The sequence below is a fragment of the Sphaerodactylus townsendi genome, linkage group LG01 (genome assembly GCF_021028975.2).
Source record: "Sphaerodactylus townsendi isolate TG3544 linkage group LG01, MPM_Stown_v2.3, whole genome shotgun sequence".
Lineage (NCBI taxonomy): Eukaryota > Metazoa > Chordata > Lepidosauria > Squamata > Sphaerodactylidae > Sphaerodactylus > Sphaerodactylus townsendi.
The window spans coordinates 29,754,343-29,778,111 of NC_059425.1; the positions used below are offsets into that span (position 1 = coordinate 29,754,343).

The window sequence follows — 23,769 nt, forward strand, 5'->3', positions numbered from 1 at the left end:
CAACTCATAATTTTGGAACTCTTATCCATATACAGACTAACTAAACTCAATGCCAGTTTTGAATTACTCTGCATTCTTTGTTCCTGCCCATTAAGTATCTTTTTCGGAAATCAGAAGAACTCTACTGTTTTATTAGAAGGTTCAAGAGCGACCGATTCTTATATACTTCCGCCACTCTTGCCCCGCATAGGGAAAACCTCACCGGAAGTGTTAAACACCTCCGTAGAACATGGCAGAGTGGCTTCGCTCTTGTCATCTCTATGATGAAAAATTCGCCAGACTTCCGTATATCGGCTGTTGAAAATCGGAAGTGACTGTCTCAACAGACGTATGATATTCTGCCCCGCGGGCCCAACTTAAAAACGTCACGTCCGAAACGTCATCTGAAACCGGAAGTGGTTCTCTGCGAGTTGCCGTTGGTATCTTACGAGTGTTTTTGGCGAAAAGAAATACTTGGGGCTGTTGCCATGGTGTTTTACTTCACGTCCAGTGGTAAGTGTGGCCTGACTCTGCCTATAGGGCGCTAAGAGGGTTATTTATGGCAGGCCCCCCCTTTGAGTTTCCATGCCTGGGTCTGCTCATACGATGAGTTGGATATTGGAGCTGGAGAACTTGAAAACTCGTCTTTCAACTGAGTCTGTTCTCAAAACGACTGGAAATGAAGCATTAAAACCTCTCGGGTGGAGTGGGGGGGCATGGTGGTTTCTGTCCCAAGTTGTTTAACAGTGTACATTTCACAGAGAAGCTGTGAAGGGGTTGGGGAGGAGGTGAGGGCAAACTGGAGAAGGCTTGACGTGGAGCTGCATATATATAATAAAAGGTAGAACAATGTAAAATGACAAACAGAAGTTCAGTGGTTGCAGTATCTCCCACCTAGAGGGAGGAAATGGATGGAAGGGCTCCTGGAACCTCATAACCTGCATAATTGTGATTTTCCCAGCCCTTTCCCCAAATTGCTGCCTTCCTGACAGATGTAGTTCCTTATTCCTTCTCATTCACTTTCTTCTGGTCAGCTTCTGCAGGAAGACTTGATGCCCCCCCCCCCCCCCAGCACTGTTGTATGTGTTTGTTCTATGTATACCCTGTTTTTCCTCAAGTGTAGATAGAGTGGTATGTGTGGGGCTTTCTCTTTTTGATCCTCTGAAGTTACTTTAGGCTAAGTGGTGGTGCTCAGCCAGTGCCTTTGTGAGAATGTCCCAGATGCAAGTCAGGCACACTTTCTTTTTGTGTACTCCCCTGTGTGATCAAAGTTATGAACAAACCTGAAAAACAAATTTAAATGAGATTTCAGTGAATCTGAAGAAGTGTGCATACACATGAAAGCTTATACCAAGACTAAAACTTTGTTGGTATTAAAGGTGCCGCTGGACTCAAAATTATTTCTGCTGCTTCAGACCATCGCAGCTACTCACCTCAATCTATCAAAATGGGGTTAGTACTCATAAAATACTCATAAAGTACTCATAAAATGAGATTAGTATTCATGAAACCGTATACTTCTTCACTGTGTTCATAATATCACTTTGGGGGAGCAACAAAATATTGTTCTTTTAAAAAATAATATCTACTAATAAAAAACCCAAAACTGTAAGGCATTCTGCAAAATTTGTAGAAAAATATTTAATTATAAATATAAATAATTTAGCAACAAAATCAGGGTCATTATTAGGTCTGACTTTGTTGTTTTTGTATTAGCCATCCAGTTATCTCCCATTCTGATAGCAAAAGAATAAATGGGACTCAGAGTTAATTCGGTAAATAGCGGTTTCTTGGAAATTTGTAGTGCACTTGCTTCCATGCTGTCACGAGAAAATGCTTTTGAATTTGTTTAAAACTGAAACTGAAATGTTGCTTGGTGAAAATATTACTGAGACTTCTACTAAAATGTCAGATACTAATTTTTCCTCTTTTTCTTCATGGTCTTGTGGGCTATCTGAAAGAGCTTGGGGGACAATTGATGCCCCCTGCAGCAGAGTTCAATGCTAGCAAACTTTGCAATGACTTGAAGTACCTAGAACAGAGTATTATAAATTGTTGCATTTTGTTTCTGTTTTCTAGAATATATCTGTTTGTGCTGTGTATGGTTTAATTCATAATGCTATCTATTTTCCATTTTTTGTTCCTCAGTTGTCCCCTCTGCTTACACCATTTACATGGGAAAAGATAAATATGAAAGTAAGTACAAAACTTCTTGTAGGTGCCTGACAAGATAAGGTCACTTTTATATGCTTTATTTTAATCAGAGGCCCTGTGGCCTTTATTTGAAATTTGATGTTCTGATAAATTATGCATATTCCTAAAGAACTCATTGGCACTTATTAATGGAAGTTGGAGTGACAAAAGCTCTCGCCTCTCCTGATGAAGGCTGTTTGTTGTGCGCTCTGTATTTTTGTGTCTTTAGTATGACTAAACGCATGTCCATAGCCACCAATACTACGTCAGGGAGTAAATGTCACACAAAATTCAGTGTAGCATTGCACCATAAGAGTCAATTTCTTCCTACAAATAATGACATTAGCATAGAGCTGTACACAGTTCAACTTGGAAAGGACACAATTTTGCCAGTTCCCCTCTTCCACCGCAGACCACCACACTGTAGCCAGTGCTGTTCCTGGTACCCTCCTTCCTGATAGGGGCAGCAGTTCAGGAGCTGCTGTTGAAGGGAGAGATTATTAATAACTTATTTTCTAGCCCACCAATTTCTTATGGAGACTCAAGATGGGTGATGGTATGTTCTTTCCCTCTTGTTAAACTCCACTTAACACAACTTTGGATCTAGGCCTAAACCTGCAGGGCTCTCTTTAATTTTTTGTTCTCATCTTGTAATTCTAACAAATCTCTACATTTCAGATGCCAGCTGCTTATTCTTTTCAGGGAGTACTCCGTGGAGTTGCAGCACTGGGTGCAAGAGTGCAGGGTTTTTTATGCATGAGGTCCTAGTTCAATCCATTAACAAAAGGGACTATGAGTATGGGTGCTGTGTGGTTTCCGGGCTGTATGGCCGTGTTCTAGCAGCATTTTCTCCTGACGTTTCGCCTGCATCTGTGGCTGGCATCTTCAGAGGATCTGATGTTGGGAAAGCAAGTGGAGTATATATATATGGAGTATATATATATATATGAGTAGCTGGGTGGAGGAGATCTTTCTGTGCCTTGGTGATCAGTCCCATTTAGTGAAGAGACAGTACAGTGCTGTAGTTTGACTTTGCATAACGCTTTTACATCCAGAATCCACTGGCTATTGGGTGTTTACTGGGCTGCATGGCCTGGTCTGGTGATTTTAGCTCCTAAAGTTTCACCTGCATCTTGACTGGCATCTTCGGAGGGATGTCGTGGTGAGATGTGCCACAATGTGCTATGGAGAGAAACACATCTTACTGTGACATACATCTGAAGATGCCAGCCATAGATGTGGGTGAAATGTTAGGAGCTAAAACCACCAGACCAGAAAACTCACAACAGGCAGTAGTTTCCTTTATTTAATAAAGTTGGGCTGTGGCTCAGTGGTAGTACATACTTTGCATACCTACAGTCTCTGGTTTATTCTCTGTGATTGCCAAGTAAACTGAGAAAGGCTTCTGCCTATAACTTTAGGCTTCTTAGCTGTGGTCCGGCTTGGTTTGGTGGCATCTTTGTACATTTTTATATAAGCTGAATTAGACATCTGACTTGTATCTAAACTGTTCACTAACTATTTTGCTTACATTTTGGGAAAGCCTGTTGAAACACAGGCAGGGTATAAACACTGAATAGAAAAGATTGAAGCACATTGTTCAAGAATGTTTTGTGCATATCACAGAGCGCTTCCATCCCTGATGTGACTATGGAAAATGTGCATGCATCAGTCTTTAGAGATGCTGGTATTGTAATGTTCCGGTCATCTCTTCATCAAGGTTGCAGCTCTATTATATCTAATGAGAGGTCATCACTCAGAATTCAGACTAACAGCTCATGGTTTCTTGGTAACACTGTATTGGGCCCCCCCCCCCCCCCCCGAAAGAGATTTTTGGCATAGGCAGCAATGTGCAAAGTATTTTGTTTAAAATGGTGTATAGTGTAAAAGGTTCATCTCTTGATCTGAGAATTGTCTACTCAAAATTGACTTTAATTTTGTTTGTTTTTTAAAGATGAAGACCTAATAAAGTATGGCTGGCCAGAAGACGTTTGGTAAGTCTTGTAAGCATCCTTTCTGATTGCATTAGAGATAGCACACTGGTCAATTAACTGGTAGGGTACTGTTGATTGATTACCTATCATCTCCAAATATTGTTGGATAAGGACAGTGAAGAATGCCCATATGTAGGTGACAGCTTACCTCTTTAGTTTTATGGTATAGTCATTTGTTAGGACAGACATTGAGGGCTGCTAGAACGCTGCTCTAAAATTTACTTCTAAAAATTACAGAAAGTGAAATCATGACACAGCTGCTCCTACTAATCACCTGCTATAACTCTAGGTGCCTTTGGGCAGAAAGTTAACCTGTTGCAATGGATTTTTGCTTAATAATTGTTACTTTGATTTCATTCTGTTTCCAGTTAATTTTTTAAAGAAAAATGAAACTATAGTCTGACGCTCATGATCCAGATAAAAACCAAAGAGTATAACGTTTCTAGAATGCCCTACCTTCCATGGTTATAAATTCTTTACATTAGAAAAATTCTAAGTTAACTAAGTTTGTAGTGAGAAAAAATTTCAGATGTTCAAACAATTAAAACAACTTTGTTTTAAAGAAGTGAATGCTTTAAAAATATTTGACAAATATGTGATCAATTCCCCAAATATTTTTAACCTGTCAAGTGAGCAGCTCAAGGGTCTAGTCAAGTGAAACCTTCCTGAAGCTGATCAATGAGTTCTGAAAATCATAAGGCAAGCCCTTTTCCTGGTCTCTGCCCCCTGGGGGTAGGGGGGTGTTACATTTTTAAACATAGTTTCATATTACAAAAAGCAAACCTCTGTGTTCACCTAAACATCTACCACACCAGGGAGAGGTCTGAGACATTTTACCTTAATGTCCTTGTTTTCTAAAAAGTTTTAAACAAGCAGCATTCAACCATGTCACTTTCTTTGGTCTATCCCCTTGTTTTAAATGTCTTCTAGTGGCAAGCATTTCCTAGTCCATGTTGCACTGTAGGAGTCTTGTCAAACTACTCTGATTTTTGGAATATCCCATTTTACACATTTCTCTGAGGCCCCTTCAGCACATGCAGAATAATGCACTTTCAGTCCACTTTCAATACACTTTGAAGCTGGATTTTACTGTGCGGAATAGCAAAATCCACTTTCAAACAGTTGTGAACGTGGATTGAATGGGCATTATTCTGCATGTTCAGAAGGGGCCTAAGTCCAGCTAGCCTCATGTTAGCTCACAGTCAGAAAAACCATCAGATTTCTTGTATGCAAATAGGTGACTTTTTTTGCTTAGGAAAGAAAGTGATGGTAGCCTCAGACATAGAAAATTCAAAAACATTCAAATGGAACCCTCTGTTAGACTTCAGTAGATCCAGAGGGAGATTTTATTTGCAATATTTGGGAAGTCACAAGCAGATTGGCAGAACTTCTTTCACTAGGCTCTGTCAGCCCACAATAACCTTGACTAAATCCGCTCATTTGTGCGTAAGCCCATTTAAATTCGACTGACTACACTACGCAGTCCTAAAGACAGTTTCTGGGTCCCATCCTTAATTCTGGCAATGTGAGTCCCACAAGGACCTGACCATGTTTGCAAAAGCCAAACTTGTGCCTGTATTAATTATTCTCTTTAGATTCTTTTTCTAAGTTTCACATCTTTGACTCATTTAAAGGTGAGGATGGCGAAGAACTTAACTGTGTGATGCTGCATGTACTCAGTGTCTCATTTAAACTGGACCTGACCTGCCATACTCATCTTGCACATATAGCGGCTGAAATGCCTGCCTGGGATGGATCTTTAGGATATTTGCATTATTCTGAGAGTGGCTGAGGGCTGGCCTTAATGAGATGCTGCCCTTGTCCACCATGCTTACATTAACCCTTTCAACCCTGATGAGAACTGAAATGATGGGGTTGGTTTGTAGACTATTCAGGGGTGGGTTTCTCAGCCATTTGCTCGAGTGATGTTTATTTTATTTATTTATTTATTATCAAATTTATCCACCGTCCCTCCCCCGAAGGGCTCTGGGTGGTGAACAACAATGTTGTGTGTGGCTATCTAATTTAATTTTGTTTTAACACTGCCTCTCTGTTGAGGGTTTTTGAGATGGCTGATAAAACTGCCATTAAAGTATCAAAAATCAGTTAAAGCATCCATAATGTCTATCCATGCAAGATAACAAACCAGCAGTATTTTTTTAAATCCAACAATTATTGAGCAAGGTGAACGAAATAAAAAAATAAAATGAAACATGCGCAAACCAAACGCCTGACTGAGTAGGAATGTTTTTGTCTAATGCCTGAATCTGGGGGAACAAGATGTAGGGAGTGGTTTCCATAGCCAAAGTGCCAGTGCCAAAAATATAACTATATGTACACGCACACATACAACTGGAAATTAGGACAAACTGCACAACTAAGTTAAGAAGTCCAAGAGATTGGAAGTTATTGAAACAAAACGTATCTGGGATGATTCATGAATTGGCTGTTCTTTGTTGGCAGGGGAATGTCAAGGATCTTGTAAAGGAACACTTTCAGCTCTGATCTCATTCAGTGAGCTCTGGAATCACTAGAGGGAGCAGTTGGCCACACATCTTTATGTTTTTTAAAAAAAATAACTCAAAGAAAACATTGGCCATTTTAGTAGATGTTTCCATCCTTTTCAACCTCCTCCTCTCAAGGCTGAAGAAATCCTTGCTAAGAGATGTGAGCGTGATAAGCCATAAGAGTTCCTTTTCATGCCGGCAAATATACATGTTTTAAAATGCTCAGATCCAGGGGCCAGCAAGCCAATTGATGGCAGCCTGTATGGAAACTTTACTTTTGGATTGAATCACTGCCTCAGTTGAATGAATCTGTGCTGTGTTGTGTAGGTTCCATGTGGACAAGCTCTCCTCCGCTCATGTCTACCTCAGGCTACACAAGGTAACTGCAACTTTTCCTCCTCGTCAAGTGGCATTGGTGCTTGGTGAGATTGCTGCTCTCACCAGCTGCTGGCATCCCATAAGAAAACATGCTAGCTGGGGTCGAGGTGCTGGAAGCCATTAATGGCTGTAGGAACACGGTGGAAGAATAGAAAGTGCCACTTCAGGCACAAGGTTGCCCTTTTTAAACTTTCCCCTAAAACAGCAAACTTATGCAAGTAGAAGCAGGGGGAATGAAAACTTCCTTCCTCCCTGTTCTTGTTTTGTATGGTCTGCTATTGTTCACCTGGGGGAGCATTCCAAATTGACATACTCCACCCAGAGTTCTACCATTGCCATTTGATTTATCTATATGTGTTCACAAAGGTCAAAAGCGATAGAGCATGGGGCAGGGGGGAAAGATGCTGCTGTGGCCCAGAGGGATGGTTGAATGAATGAAGAGGCTCAGCAGACCTAGTGTCTGCTCGAATGTGTAATGTTTGGTTGAAGATCAGGTTTGCAATGCCTCTGGGTGGGATGGAGCATGATGTGCAGGCCCAAGGTTGCCAGAGGGGAAGAACGAGAGTCTTCTTCTGCAAAGGCAATATGCCATCATTAAAGTGCCTAAATCATAGGTGTCAAAGCATGATGCTGGCAGGGGATGATGGGAACTGTAGTACATAACATCTGGAGGGCCGCAAGTTTGACACCTGTGGCCTAAATAGTAGTTGGGGTCATGAAGGCTGAGTCTGAGCTTCTTCGTGACAACTGCAGAGGATAGTAAGAGGATGGGAAGACTTCAGTCCCTGGTTCAAATGCCATCTTGGTCACCTAGTGATCTCCCACCCTCAGTGGTAGGAGGGGAATAATGTTGGCTCGCCTTACACGACTGTGGGAAGGATAACTGTGGGGGAGAACAACTCAAACTAACTGAAAGGCTAAAGTAGTAGCAGTAGAAGATATTCTATTAACAGTTAGGGCCCATTGCTATGTTTGAGGACTGAGTTGATTTCATGGCATGCTTTTTGACTGCTGCTGCTCAAGGGTTTCTCATGACAACCTTGGACTGTTTTAGGGGCAAACAATGGATGACATTCCAAAAGAGGTTTTGATAGATTGTGCGCACTTGGTGAAGGCCAACAGCATTCAAGGTAAGGCTCTGTGAGAAATTAGGTCATTTCATTGGTGATACTGACAAGTGGGCAAGAATACAAGAGACAAGTGACTGGGGTGGGGGAGGCCTTGGAATTGGGAGATATACAGTACATGGGGTGCGATCCACATGGGTTAAGATGTGCCTCAAGAGAATCTACAGAATCTGTTTGTCCAGGACCTGAAAGGGGAAATGGGCGAGTTTGTACTAGAGATGGTTTTGTACCTGAAACTTTTGGGAAAACTTTGTGTGAGTTGCTGGGTAACTTTATAGAAGAGGTAAGGGGATGTCATGTGCTTTGAGGCAATGTCGAGCCCTGTGTTGCCTGTGAATTTGGACCATATGTATTTTGGATTGTATTTATTCCACCCCACCCCTGAGTACTGAGATCTGAGTAATGAAGTCTTAAAAAGCACAACAGGCAGTGAACTTCAGTTCGCTCTCCGTAGAAAGTGCTACATCAGATTATGCAAGCCTGCTCTTGTCTATCAAGGGCCAGTGCCAACAGGAAGGTCTGAACAGTACCAAGGCTCTGGTACTGAGACCTCCAGAAGAAGGGAATTCCCACATTTGTGGGTGAGACTTTCATGAATGGACTTTAATGAATCACTATGACTCTTCTCAGAAGAGAACAAGAATCTCTAGTGCACCATTACTGTAGCTGGGTTGCAGTCCTTAGGTTTTTGAAGCTCATTTCATGTTTTGCTGTCTAATGTGAAGTAGATTGCTTGTTCAGTGATTGCTGTGTCTATTCAGAGTTTTCTTCTTGAGCATCCTTTAACCTCTCTTGAGTCCTCTGGGCTGCTTTCTTGTTGCATCCTGAGTCAGCTGATGTAGGGGAAGGGGTCTTGAAGTTCCCTGTGAAGTGTGTGACCTTCTGGGACCAGTTTAGCTCTGTTTAATCTTCTGGTTTGCACTGGGGTGTGATGTCACTTTTCTGTACTTCAGCAACAGAGCAACAGCTTTTCCTGCTATCAATAACAATCACTCCACCTGCTAATCTCTGTAGAATTTATCATCTCTTACAAGCATTCTGTGTTACAACTGAAGAATTCTATTGCATAGTAAATACATAGACAGGGAGATAAATATTGATTTGACTCCTCTTGGTGAAAGGAGTGACTTTTCCCTTCGTCTGTCTGTCCCCCTTCTCTCCCCCCACCCCCATCTTCCAGGTTGCAAAATGAACAATGTCAATGTTGTGTACACCCCATGGACTAATCTAAAGAAAACAGCAGACATGGATGTGGGCCAGATCGGGTTCCACAGACTAAAGGACGTAAGTGTGTGTGATCTTGCTGGCTTCTCCAAAGGCACCCACTTTCCTCCTCCAGAACTTTGACTTGCTTCCCAAGGAACTAGTGGGAAGCTTTGCAGATAGGCTCCATAGAGTGTGGGATGGGGTTTTCCATGAAAGGCAGATTGGTACAGGCACATTTCTGAGGCCCCTTCCGCACATGCAGAATAGTGCACTTTCAATCCACTTTCAGTGCACTTTGCAGCTGGATTTTACTGTGTGGAATAACAAAATCCAATCCACTTGCAAACAATTGTGAAAGTGGATTGAAGGTGTATTATTCTGCATCGTGGAAGGGGCCTGAGTCTCTCCATTACTGCATTGACAGCCACTGTAGGGTGCCCTCTCCACACTTTAAGGAACCACTGCTGCTCACCATTTTTTTTTTTTACCAGAGGGGCTTGCCAAATGCTCCTGTGAAACATGCACAGGAGAAGTCCTTTGTGGATTGCATGTTCGTTAGCTTGGGATTTGGAAGAAGGCATAGCTCACTTGTAGAGCTCATGTTTTCAACCCACAAGGGCTCTGAGCAGTCCTTGGCTTCCCTAATACAAAAAAATGGATCTCAGATGGCAGTTTGGGGCAAGATCTTCCTCTGTTGGAAACTTTAGAGAGCTACTCTAAGTCAGAGGAGGTAGTCCAAGGCGAAGATGGACTGGTAATTTGACTTTGTATAAGAGAGCTGCATGTAAGAGCCAAGGTGTGATAGTGGTTAGAGTGTGGAATACCCAGCTGCAAATCCCCACGGCCATGGAGGCTTGCTGGGTGACCGTGAGCTGATCACATGCTCTTAGCCTAACCTACCTCACAAGATTCGTGTGAGAATAAAAGGGAGAATGTTGTTAGTTCTGTGGGACTCAACTGCAAAGTCAAGTGGGGTATAAGTGAAGCAAAAAATGTTTGTTTCCCTGCTTTCATAATTCTTCTAATCATGTGTGCAGTTTTTAAGAACCTAAACTTAAAGAAATCTGAAAGCTAGAATCCAGAAGCAAACTTTTATAGCACTGTAGCCACCTGTGAGCTGTAGATATGACCTGTCCCCTTTAATTTGGAACAAGAAGCTTCACTTTCATTAGCTCCAGTTTTCCTTCAAGATCAGAGAAGTCCAGAAGTTTTTTTTAACTTCAGAATGTAAAGGAATCCATTGCTTGTTGAGGTCTTTCTCATTTCTCCCCTCCCCAGAATGATTGACCGTGTTGTGAAGTCTGAAGTCGTCAGGGATCAGGCCGGGGTTGAGTACAGAGAGTGGCTAGTTTCCAGTAAGGGATAGAGCCATCCAGTTTCACCTCCTGGGGTTGCATTTTGGCTGCTCCTCAGACTTCCTCTATTACCTAGGGCGAGTGATGTAATCTTGTGAGCCTGGAAAAAGAAGCCTTTCCAGTTACATCACAGAGTTAGGATTTGGGTACTGGAGGCCCCAAAGCACAGTGAGATTTTTTTCCCCCAAGGCAGGAAGCTTGTGTGCTAATATTTTGATCTCATGATATGATGGAAGGGGGAATTAGAGTTCACAAGATCTTCCGTTCATAGCAATTATAAATAAATTGTGGACAATTGCTGCTTTCCGTTCAGTCCTGGCAGCCACAGGGTCTTGCCCATTCTGAGATTCTTTGTAATCCAGAGACTTTGCTTGCACCTCACAGCATTAGCTTTGCAAGAGTTGGAGAGTTGTATTTGACAGGAGCCTTGTTGTCTGCCAGTTGCCCTGCCCTAGACGCTAGAATCCAAGAAGTCGTTGGGATCCTTGATTTGTCTTTCTGTCTGCCTTCCATAAGCCAGTCTGTTGCCTCTTTTCTTGCAGAGAACGGTTTTAAATGTCTGCCAGTTTCAGAGGAGCTGAAGTTGGGCGGAGACCGTTGTCACTCTGTAGCATCCCCATGGAGCTTCCTTCACTTCATGTGTCTCACTCCTTGTTCCCTAGTTCAGTAGCGTGACTGTTGGTGGCCAGGGAACGTTGATCTGCATAAATAATAATAATAATAATGTGCAAGGACCAATTTTTGTCTGTACCTATAGCCTGATAAGTTTGCCTAATGTGTAATTCTGCTCTGTTAATGGCTAGTAGCAGCCCCAATGGCTAGTAGCAGATTGGCACTGCAGTGCAGGCTTGCCAGTAGTCCTTTGCCTGGTGACCTGTAGCAAGTCAGAATCTGAATGAGCAGAGGAAGTATTGGGTTATCTAGCTTTGAGGTCATCAGTGGAGTCCAATCAGCTAGATGCGCTTGTAAGAATCTTGGGTGGGCTACCAACTGAGTTCACAAAAAGCTTTTAACAAGTGAGATTTGAGAATGGCCGAAGAGGGAATGGACAGTGATTCGATTGTAGCATGGCTATGTCCAGAACTGTGGGAAATGGGAGGATGAGAAGGAAACAAGCAGCCGAGTGGAGGAGGGCCGGTGAGAATGGGGGTGTATTGGGGTTGGAGAAGGTGCAGCAGGTGGAAGAAAGTGATGCAGGAATTCCAGGGGGGAAAAAGGATTTTAGTAGGGCACTTAAATAATAGAACAGTTAAAAATTTTAGAAGAAGCGCATAAGGCTTCCCACGACAAGAAGTTTGTAAAGGAAATTAAACAACTTAAAAGTCAGATCTCTTTGAAACTGAAGAAATGCAAAAGAAACTTAAAATTTTAAAACAGAGGAATTTTGAAGTTGCAGGTAATCCAGAAAGATTTCTAGCATACTATTTAAGAAAGGAAATAGAAGAATGGCAAAACCATTTATGTGGAGAAAGAAATTCAAGATCGATTTGTCTAATTCTTTTCAGAGTTGTATAGGCAAAAAGGCATCAACACAGCAGTTCTAAGTGAATTCATTAAAAAGCTTTCACTTGAGAAATTAACTGCAAACCATTGTGAAACATTTGATCAGAATATATTGATTCAGGAATTGACACAGGCTGTCGAAGAACTAAAAAAAGGTAAAGCCCCAGAGCCAGATGGCTTCACGGCAGAATATTATAAAGCACAGAGGAGGAGGAGATAAGTCTAACAACACTACTTGAAGTGATGAACATTATCAACTCCCCTGACAATTTAGTATCCTCATGACAAGAAGCACATATAATCCTGACCCAGATTTACTGCAATCATATAGGCCCATTTCCCTATTGAATGTGGACTACAAACTTTCTACATCAGCAATAACAATTAGATTGAGAAGATGTCCAGACAAATTAATTCACGAAGATCAAACTGATTTATTCCTAAAAGATATATGAAAGATAACTTACTATTTGCTCTAAATGCCTTTGAATATGTTAAAGTAAAGAAAACTGCCTTTATCTTCCTGGGTCCTGAGAAGGCTTTTGATAATCTCCCTTGAGACCTTATGTTGAAAACTTTGGAACCTTTAAAATGTGGCCATAGATTCCCTAATTGGATTTGAAGTATATATACATTGGTACCAATGACATTGGGAAATGTAGCCGGGAGGTTCTGGAAGCTAAATTTAGGCTGCTAGGAAAAAGGTTAAAATCCAGGACCCCCAAGGTGGCATTCTCTGAAATGCTACCTGTTCCAGCACTTAGAGGCTGAGCTAGGCAAGCAGGAGATACAGAGGACCTCACTCAATCGTGGATAGAGAAAGGTGGTGCAAGGCAGAGGGTTTCAGATTTGTCAGGAACTGGGGAACCTTTTGGGATAAGGCAGGCCTGTACAAAAGGGACGGGCTTCATCTTAACCAAAGAGGAACCAGGCTGCTGGCATCTGGCATTAAAAAAAGGTGGCAGAACAGCTTTTAGAAACTGATTCCTGGGAAGAAAGCCGACAGGAGCTGAGGGAGTGACTTAGGTTCGGAATCACAGGAGAGTCCATGGGGACCTGCAGACAGAGAAGAAAGGTTTTACATCAACCACATACAGAAGAGTGAGGAACATAGCAATGTGATAAGTGATGAGTGTCTACAAAAGGCTAGAGGGCAAAGAAAACACATAAAATCCCAGGTTAGGGACAGAGACAGAGTATACAAGTGTCTCTATGCTAATAGTAGAAGCATTAGGCCTACAAAATGGGGGAGCTGGAGTACAAGAGTTTTTTTGAAGGAGGACGCATTGATATAGTGGAGCATCACAGAGAACATGGTGGAATATGAGGAGAACCAGTGGGATGCTGTTATCCCAAGGTTACAGGAAGCTCTACAGGAAAGGATAGGACAGAGGCGTATTGGGGGTGGGGTGGCCCTCTGCATCAAAGAGAGCATAGTGTCACATAAAATATGGACAATGCAGGGGAGCTGATTCCTCTACAGAAGCACTGTGGATATCAATACCAGGGGTGAGAAGCATAGTTTAACATTAGGGAATATATTATAGATCCCCCCCTGACCAAAGCGCATTGAAGAGGATTCTGGAGATGGAGGAAAAAAGATAAAAAAAATTAGAGAGAGGCCAACAAAAGCAAAAATAATGTGCGGTTGGTAATGGAAGCGATTTTTAACTTATCCCCATATATAAACTGGAAAAATGCATGTTCAGGTCATAGTAAGGAGAGAACATTCCTGGATATGCTTGCCTTAAAATGACTTGTGGTGGCTTAGAGCAGATGGTTGTAGGAACCAACCAGGGGAGATGTGGATCCCTAGGATCTAATTCTATATGGGACCCAGTATAGACCTGAAAAGATGCGGGGAAGTCCAGTGTTGTTGAGCCGATAGGGAACAAAAGCGACCTACAATGCTGTCAGATTCAGTATCTCTCTGCACATCTTGAACAAGTGGTACTAACTACTAATGTAGATTAGCCATTACGCTTCCTTCAGAAAGGGAAATTTCTCAAAGATGAGGGGGATAGTGCATAAAGGAAGCTGAAAGGGGAAAATCAAGAGAGTCAAAAATGTCCAAAGACTGCTTGGAGGTTATTTAAAACACACAGTCTTAAAAGCTCCAACTGGAATGTGTTCCACAGGTTAGGAGAAACTGGCAGCGCCCAGTCCAAAAGAAAAGCCACTACGGTTAACAAGGGAGTTGAGGAAATTATGTAGGGAAAAAAAAGATTGATGTCTTTGGTAGAAAATGGAAGTCCAACTTCTAACTTAGATATAAAGAAGTCACCTCAGAGAGAATCAATAAAATGGTGGCAAAAGAGAAGCAAGGATATAGCTGTAAGGGAGGCCAAAAAAAAGTTATGAGAGGAACGCATGGCTGTGAACATCAAAAAAAACCAGCAACAAACAGTTCTTCAAGTACATCAAAGCAGGAAGCCAGCAAAGGAAGCAGGTAGGCCCGTTAGATGACAAAGGAACAAGAAGGTGTGCTAAAAGATGACACAGGAGGAGATTGCCCAGAAAAAGCTGAATGAATTCTTTGCATCTGTCTTCACCCAGAAGGAGGAGGTATGAGGAAATTCCTGCACCTGAACCAAGAAGAAGCTTCTTAGGAGGCCGATATCCGAGGAACTAACGAAGATGAGTGGTAGACAAGGAAGAAGTTCTGGCAGCCATTGATAAACTAAATGCCACCAAATCCCTGGCCCAGATTGCATTCACCCAAAAGAAGTTCTTAAAGAGCTCAAGCCATACGAAATTGCCTGATGTTCTCACTTTAATATGCAGCACTTTACCCTTCTTGAAATCAGGCCCTTCCATCCCTGAGAAGACTGGAAGATGGCCAATGTCACACCAATCCCTTTAAGAAAGGATCTAGGGGCACCCGGGAAATTACAAGGCCAGTCAGTTTGACATCTGTTCCTGGCAAAATTAGTAGGAATCTGTCATTAAAGATAAAATTATAAAAGAAACACATGTGCAAAAGCAAAACCTGCTGAGAAAAAGTCAGCATGGCTTTGCAGAGAGCAAAATCCTGTCTTACAAACTTACTAGAAGTTCTTTGGAGGATGTAAATAGGCATGGATAAGGGGGAACCAGTGGACATTGTCTACTTGGATTTCCAAAAAAGTTGCTTTTGACAAGGAAGTTCCTCACCAGAGACTATTGATGAAAACTCAGCAATGAGAGCGAATAAGAGGGGAAGTCCTCCCGTGGATTAAAAAAACTGGTTGAGAAACAGGAAGCAAAAGAGTGGAGTGTAAATGGGAAATTCTCTCACAATGGAGAGATGTGGGGAGTGGTGTCCCCAAGGATCCGTGAGGATGGGACCAAAGTGCTCTTTAACCTATTCATAAATGACCTGGAAGTAGGGAGGTGGGTAGCGTGGTGGCCAAGTTCGCAGAATGCATACCAAATTATGTAGAGGTGAGTAGAGAACCACAAAGCGATTACTTGAGGATCTCCAAAATAGGATCCTAAACGATAAATTAGGTGAGTGGGCCAAGAAAAAACGGCAAATGCAGTTCAATGGCAAAATGCAAAGTGATTGCACATAGGGGCAAAATCCAAACTTTTCACATGAAGCTGCCTTCTACAGGGGTCAGTGCTATCAGTCACAAGAGACCAGGAGAAGAGAGTTGAAGTCTTTAATCTCGATAGTTCCATGGGAATGTCAACTCAATGTATGGCAGCTGTGAAAAAAGGCAAACTCTATGCTGGGGATAATTAGAAAAGGAATTCGATACAATAAAACTTCAAAGCACACGGTACGGGCGTTCTTATAGTATAAAGAAGCATTAGTGCGACTCACACTTAGGAGTACTGTGTTCAGTTCTGGTCACCACCACATCTGCCAAAAGGATATTGGAAAGAGATAGAAAAGAAGATGCAGAGAAGGGCAACGAGGGATGATTGAGGGGACTGGAGCACCTTCCTTATAGAGGAAAAGGCTGCAGCGTTTGGGACTCTTTAGTTTGGAGAGAGGGAGACGATCTTGAGGGAGGATTATGCAGTTGAAGTCTATAAAATTATGCATGGGGTAGAAAATGTTGATAGGTGAGAGAAATTTTTCTCTCTTTACTCACAATACTAGGAAACCAGGGGAGCATTCATTGCTTGAAAATGCTGGGGGAATGGAATTAGGGACTAATAAAAGTTGAAACAGTTCTTCACCACAAACGTGTGATTGGTGTTTGGAATATGCTGCCACAGGAGGTGGTGATGGCCACTAACCCGGATAGCTTTAAAAGGGGCTTGGACAGATTTATGGAGGAGAAGTCAATTTATGGCTACCAATCTTGATCCTCTTTGATCTGAGATTGCAAATGCCTTAACAGTCCAGGTGCTCGGGAGCAACAGCCGCAGAAGGCCATTGCTTTCACATCCTACATGTGAACTCCCAAAGGCACCTGGTGGGCCACTGCGAGTAGCAGAGAGCTGGACTAGATGGACTCTGGTCTGATCCAGCTGGCTTGTTCTTATGTTCTTATGTTCTTATGTTCTTATACACCAAATGAAAAGGAGGAGGGAAGTGATGCAGGAATTTCAGAAGAAATGGATTTCAGTGGGGTGTTTTTGAATAATTAAAAAAGTCATCTGGAGGGAAGGCTAGGTTTAGCTTTGCTGGATTCCATCTACTGGGTTTTTTGACTTGCTGCTTGTGTTGAGTCTTACACTTACTTGTATAATTGTGTAGGACACCTTTTCAGAGGTGCGCCACAGGCTCCCTTGCTGGGCTGTAGTTCACCTGCTTTATTGGCGCCTTTAAGAGCACTACCTTTCCATGTGGTTTGCTTGTGTGTTGGGATTGCTCCAGATTTATTCATTTCATCTGCATCTCATATGAATGTGGTTGTAGCAGTTTCCTTTCTTTTCTGTCCTTCTGTTACATACCCTTTAACGGCATTTTTTGACCACGGTTCTTTCCTTGCCCCAAGGTGAAGATGGTGACAGTGGAGAAGAAGGTGAACGAAATCTTGAATCGACTGGAGAAGACCAAAACGGAGCAATTCCCAGACTTGGCTGCAGAGAAGGAGGCCCGTGACCGGGAGGAGAGGAATGAGAAGAAGGCCCAGATCCAGGAGATGAAGCAGAAAGAGAAGGAGGAGATGAAAAAGAAAAAAGAGATGGAGGAGCTCAGGTGAGGCAGGATGAAGGGGCCTGTTGCATTTGCTACGGTACGTGCAGTGGTGTAGCGCCCATGGGGCGGTGGTGCGACTCCCCGGGAAGAGCAGCGGCAGAGGTGTGGTTTTGCTGTCAAGGGGGTGGGGAGGGGCGGGGGGAGGGTGGGGTAGGGGACACCATGGCAGGGGCACAGGGTGCGCATGTGCCCCGGCCACAGTTTCCCTTCACTCCACCTCTGGGTACATGTTCTGTCAGCTGCTGGAATGTCTGTAGTTCTTGTGCCTGACAGGCATGAGAGCAGTGAGCGCTAGGAGGAGGCTGCTCTGGTTTAGGGCTTATGCCCCTTGTTACTGTAAACAAACAGTGCCTGTTCTCCTCCGAGTACAGAAAATATATGTTTGTTCTTTTAAATGTGTAACTTAGCAGACATCTTCATTCCTGACACCATGGAAACCTTTTTATAGACTTTTAGTGGCAAAAATAGACTTAGGTTTGAATGTGTTCAATTGCTATTAAGAAAATTTTTTCATCTCACTTGTTGAATTTGGTTTTCCCTTCTGCTGGTTTTTTTTTGGGGGGGGGGTTCTTTTGCTATTATCTGTGTAACTTTTTCTTCTTCTTTTTGTTATGTACACAATCTTATGGTCTAACCACCACATAATACAGTCCCTGAAGTTATAGAGAGGCTGCAAAGTAGTTTAACAATCAAAGCACCACTTTTGAATGGCAGGACTGCGCGTTTGCTTTTCGGCTGAGTGTGGCTTTTGCCCTTGGCTAAATTGTTTTCTTCTCTGAATGAAAGTCATTAGAAGGAGTGTCAAGAGTCCACCTGATTACAGGGCTTCAGCCTTTTCCTCTCTCTGGCAGCTTACATTTGGAAAACCATTTCCTTGTTGGAAAACAGTATATTTCCATCTCTGGCATTTTAGCAAACATCCTATTAGCATATGGCCTCCCACCTGGGTCCCTTAGGAATACCTTTGTTGCTTTGTTGGTATGAACCAGTAAGTAACAGTGAGTGGCAATAATTGCCTTATGGCTAAAGGTGAGGCTTGCATTGGTGGAAACTTCAGCTGTGCCACTTCTGCTGGTAATGCAAAAGAAGCAGAGGGTGAAGCACCGAGAGCATGCACAGTTGAAGGTTTTTAAACTTCCTCTTGGAGGCCTTCATAAGGGCATCAGGAATAGTGAACTAGCTTACAGCAGTCCCAAGACAAAAAAGGTTGTACATCCATCGATAGTGAGTAGCTAACTTTTTTCTTTTTGCAGGAATTACTCTTCCTTAATGAAGGCTGAAAACATGTCCTCGAATCAGGTATGCCCGGGCTGCGGCAGTCAAGGGCTTGTGGTCAAAATACTGAATCCAGTGATTTTTGTCAATGAAAGGCACAAAAGGTCGTGCATTCTCCTCCCTCAGTAGTTATTTATGACTATGAGAAATTTTACTCACAAGGCTTTCAGACCTGCATGCTGGGGGGAAGGGTTGCAGTGGAAGGAAGAGGATGAACCTGCCACCAAGAAGCCTCTAAAGGGCTTAATAAACTTATACCACCCAAAAGGGTGACTTAAGTCTCAATTTGCAGCTGCTGGCTTAAAGTGCCAAATGGCTGGGAGGGAGCCGACTAATGTTGGGCCCACCTTTGCTATGCCAGTGGTGGCAGGGGTGCTGGGATGCTGGCGCAGCATCCAGCACTGCATCTCAGCCCCAGGGAGACCGGTGGCTTCACTCCTCGCCGAGGTAAGTGCTCCAGGGAGGGCAAATTGCCGGCGCTGCCATGCACGACTTCACGACAGATTCAACCCCCCCTCCCCCCCAGTGGGGCTCCTTGTCACATTTCATTCAGAGCTAGGGGTATATTTCTTTCTGTTTCCCAGGGTGGTGATCCATTTAACTTCTGAGCAAGAAAGGACAGTTTTGAACCTGACATCCTGTAAAATCGTGCAGTCCTCAAACAATTGTACAGTTCATTAAAAAAAACTCTTCCTTTCCTCCCACAGGATGGTAATGACTCGGATGACTTCATGTAAACCAAGGCGCTTACCTTCCAGAAGATGAAGATGGACTTTGATATTATACTTCTTTAATGCTGATGGCAAAAACAAGCCAGTGAACCTTGGGCGTCTCCGCACTTGTTTGCCTGTTGGCCTCGCCTGGGAGGAGGTGGGCTAATCCTCCTCGAGTGAGCGTCCGCTGGGATGCTCTGAGAACGTGAGCTCTGTCTTGTAAGCCACTGGTGACGTGTGTATTATCTGGGGGATGGGAACGTGGAGGCTGCTTTTGAAAGCTGTTGAGTCGGGCTCTTCTGCCGTAAGCCTCCGTTGGGAACTAATCAACTTGATAAGTTTTGCCGTTGAAACTGCTGACCTTAGGACATCGTCATCCTCATCTTGGAGAGAAGGAGGATCCCTGTTTTTTTTTTGTTTTTTTTTTTGCAAATGTTAGAATGCACCAGAATTTTGCCATCCCTCTAAACTCTATAGGGATATGGCCTTGGCACAGCTGCGTTTCCACACTGTAAAAACGCTTGCCTGGATCCTTTGTACATCAATGCCACAACCTCCCCCTTGGCACTGGTTCAGCCCTCCTCATCCAGATCCAAGCTTGTTATAACCCCGTCGTTGGGGCAGAGTGCAGAACAACAGCAGCTAGAGTAGCAGATGGCTCTGGCAAGTAAGCCAGTCCTGAAACTGTTGTTCACTCAGCCTGCGTAGCCGTTGTGTAGCTTTTGCCTCAAGCAGTCTGCGAAGCCTGGTATCGCTGTTAGCTTGGTTTGAGATAAAGCAGCATGTGCCTGACGTGTCTGGCTAAGTCTCCTTTGTCATTCTCCCCAATCCCAATCATCATTCTGGTGCCATAATGTTCCAGAACCATACCCAGAGAACAGGAGCTCTTCCCTCAACCCACTCTCCCCACTTTCCTGTTCGTTGTGATAGCTACACTCAGTAAATGCTCTCTGTAAAGTTACCTGCCACAGCATGCCTTAGGCCCGGCTATTGCCTACACGTACAGTGTAACGAGGAGGGGTCAGAGGAGATGGAATGAACTTTGCCGCTTCAGACTGCAGGTGAAGGATTATATTGCTTATGGGTCCTCCACAGTAACCATTCTTTGTAAGTGGAACAATAGTACAGCGTACAAAAGGCTGGGCTAGTCTCAGGGAGAGATAGCCCAGCCTCACTTTTCGAATGCTGTGCCAGTTTGCCATCCTCAGGGAATTAATGTGGAGGAACTGTGAACAATTTAGACCTTTCTTACAGTCTGAAGTGATACGTTCTGTTCAACCGTCTGATTCTGCTACACGTGTTAAACCAGATCTTAGTGTGTCTTTCCTCACCTTAAAAACTATTGTTGTGGGGTTTTTTTAGTGTAACTGGGCATTCTCTTTTGAGTTTTCTCATCCCCCCCCTCCCCCGATGGAATGAATAAAAGAAGTGGGTCTTTCAGTAGGAAGGCCTCTACCTCAGATGAGCATGATGGCTGCTTGGTTTGTCTTGGCAACAAACTCATGGGGGACTCCTGCCTGTGTTGTTTAAACAATGCCAGGCAAGCATTATTTTAGCATTTTTTAATTTATGTTATTTATAACCTGCCTTTCTCACTTGGACTCAAGGCAGACTACACAGAGTGAGTCAATACAGTGGACTGGATGGGACATTCAGTGAACATTGCAAAAGGAATTAGGACTGTAGAACCAACCAGAAGTCTAAAAACAGAACTGAAGCAAGGTTGAGTACTAACATGACACATCAGATGCGGCAAAAAAAATTGCATCGTAAGAGCCTAGCTTCAGCAGGTTCCACCCAGCAGTATAGACCCCAGTCCCTAATAATTTATTCAAGCAACTTCATGAAACATTTAGTATGATGCACGTTTCAGTTGTCCTTCTAAGCTTTGATTGCCATTTGCTTTGGGATGGAAAGTGCAGGTTGCTGTTATTTCTGATCAGTTTATGCAGTGCTGAAGAAACCTGGCCTGGATTCCATACCTCTGGTCTGCATATGGAGGCACTTTCTTCCAGCTCAAGGGACACTGGGTTGGGGGAAGTTTATGAACTGGGGTGAAGTGCTCCTGGCTGTGGATTAGATCTGTGGCATCCATCCCCTGTTCATTCAGTCCCAGTAGTCCCAGCGTCATATACTGCAGAGAAGAGATTGGGGTGAGACCTCAGCCCTTTCCAGTTTTCATAATCCTTGCAGGTCTGGTTCTTAAACCACTCTCAAAGAAGCTTTCGAAACAGCCCAACGATCTGGATCAAAACTGTTGGATAGTTGAAATAGGTACAGCAATTATGCAAACTATATTGTCAAGTGGCAGGTTCAAAGAAACTTGTGAGAAGGTAGCGCTCGTTATTCTTTTGGTTCTGTTGCTAGCTGTATGTGTGCATTATTAAATACATTCTTCAAGGAAGAAGGTTTGCAGCAGAGAGGAAACTCAGAATGAAGCCTGTGGAAGTCATGTGTTGAACCATGAAGAGTCTCCTTTTTGAGCAAGAGTGCCAGTTCCTTGGCTAGATCATTGGGATTATGTGGCGCATTTATCTACATGTGTCAGAAAACACTGTTACAGATTCTTCAGACCCTCTGAAGATGCCAGCCACAGATTCAGGCAGAACATCAGGAGAAAATGCTACTGGAACATAGCTATACAACCTGGAAAACCCACAACACCCTGGTGATTCTGGCTGTGAAAGCCTTTGACAATACCCTGTTAACAGATTTTGCCTATGAGCCTTGATGCAGGCCGATTCCCCCCAATGGTGGCCGTTTCTGGACCCTCCATTAAGCATGGAGCTGTTGGGAGAGAATCTGCCTCCCCAAATCTGTAGTGTTATATGAATGCTGTTATGCCTGGGGTGATTATAGTGAAGGCTGAAATGGCGATGTACATACACTAGAATTAAACATTCTGTTTTATTGGAAAGGACCTGTGTTCTTTAAACTTCTCTAAGATCTAGTATTAAAATAGAAATAAGGGGTCTTTGGGGGAGTGGAGAAATGTCTGCATCAGAGGTAGCTCAGGGTTCTATCAGACTTGATTCATGCTTTATTGTTAACTAGCATCAAAGCCCATTTCAACATTAAATAAAATGGACTCTAGAAGCGGGGGTAGGGAGAGCCAGATGGGGATCTGCTGCCTCTCCCTCTTCCAGGAGTCCGCCCCCATATCAGCATCTGCCCAAGCTAGACTTACCAGAGGGCACTTCTCTCCGTCATTTAGGTGGGTCCCCCTTTGGGTTGGGGGGAGGTTGTTGGGGGCATGTGGAGGCAGGTGCCAAGGCTGGGGAGGGGGAGAGTGGCGGGCCTGAGTTTGTGGTTTGGAGGGGGGAGTGGGAGGGCCATTGTGCAACTGATGGGGAGGGCGATTTTTTGGTTTGCCCTGCCAGGCCTGGGTTCATCTTGGGACTGGGAGAGGGCAGGGGGTGAAGAGGGAGGGGTTTTATGAGGGTGGTTTGGGAGAGGGGGAAGTGGGAGGGCTTTTACCAGACCAACATGAAGGGCGGCCTGTCAGCAATGAGGGCAGCTGGCAGCCATTGGCCTCATGCCTGCCATGGCCGGTTTGCTCCTGGGTCAGGGAGAAGGCAGGAGGAGAATTGCCTGGTGAACGCTCAACCAATGGGAGAGCAGACGGTCCTGCTTGCCCATTGGCTGAAAGTTCGTCATGGTGACACTTTATATGTTACTTAATTATATAGGATAAGATATGCTCAGTGTCTGCAGCACTTTAGATTGTTCAGAACACCTCAACCATTTCAAAGTGATCTGTAGACAAAGCTCCTCCTCTTCTTCGTTTTCGTCATCCTCTTCTTTGACTCTTAAGAGGCAGCTTGGTATTTGAGAGCGGGTCTGATTAATATTGAGCTTTATTAAGCTGTGGTTACAGAGGTCATGTAAAGGTCATTCCCCCTGTGAATTTCCCTTAGAGGATTGCACAGAATGTCAGTAGGTACTGTGAATGAAGAATAATGGGAGACATGAGGGTTCCATCGCCCCCTGAAACTCACTGAGGGGGTCTGGATTTTTGCCAAAGATGCTCCGCTGAAGTGAGGTTTGCCTAATCCCCAGGGCATCTGCCTGGCTGCTTAGGAACAGGATACTGCACTAGATAACCTCACACAGCAAAGGAGTTCTGGATTCTTACCCTTTGAGGGTTGTGTAACCAGGCAAAGAATTTGTTTTTATTTAAGCTCCAAGTAGATTAAGAAAATCTGTTTGCGTGACCTTTCCTCCAAAAAGCCACTGTTTACTCAGGCTTTTCACTTTGCAAAAATTAAGAAACTTGCACAACTTGGATCACGCACAGTTGAAGGGACGTGCCTTTTCAAGATAGCATTGTGTCTCCAGCCAAAATGTTATTTGGATATAAAGATGAATTAGATGAGGCTTGTGTTTTGCTTTTGTTCAAACG

General features: G+C 43.6%; 1 protein-coding gene across 1 annotated transcript; it reads left to right on the plus strand.

Moving 5' to 3' along the window:
- Positions 1–363: 363 nt before the first annotated feature.
- On the plus strand, positions 364–22,284 carry CCDC25 (coiled-coil domain containing 25). Its single transcript, XM_048516463.1, has 9 exons — positions 364–492; positions 2,128–2,175; positions 4,127–4,166; positions 7,001–7,052; positions 8,106–8,181; positions 9,359–9,462; positions 17,177–17,379; positions 18,633–18,678; positions 19,362–22,284. Exons 1-9 carry the CDS (start codon positions 468–470, stop codon positions 19,389–19,391), a joined length of 624 nt encoding a protein of 207 aa, XP_048372420.1. The 5' UTR covers positions 364–467; the 3' UTR covers positions 19,392–22,284.
- The last annotated feature ends 1,485 nt before the right edge of the window (positions 22,285–23,769 follow it).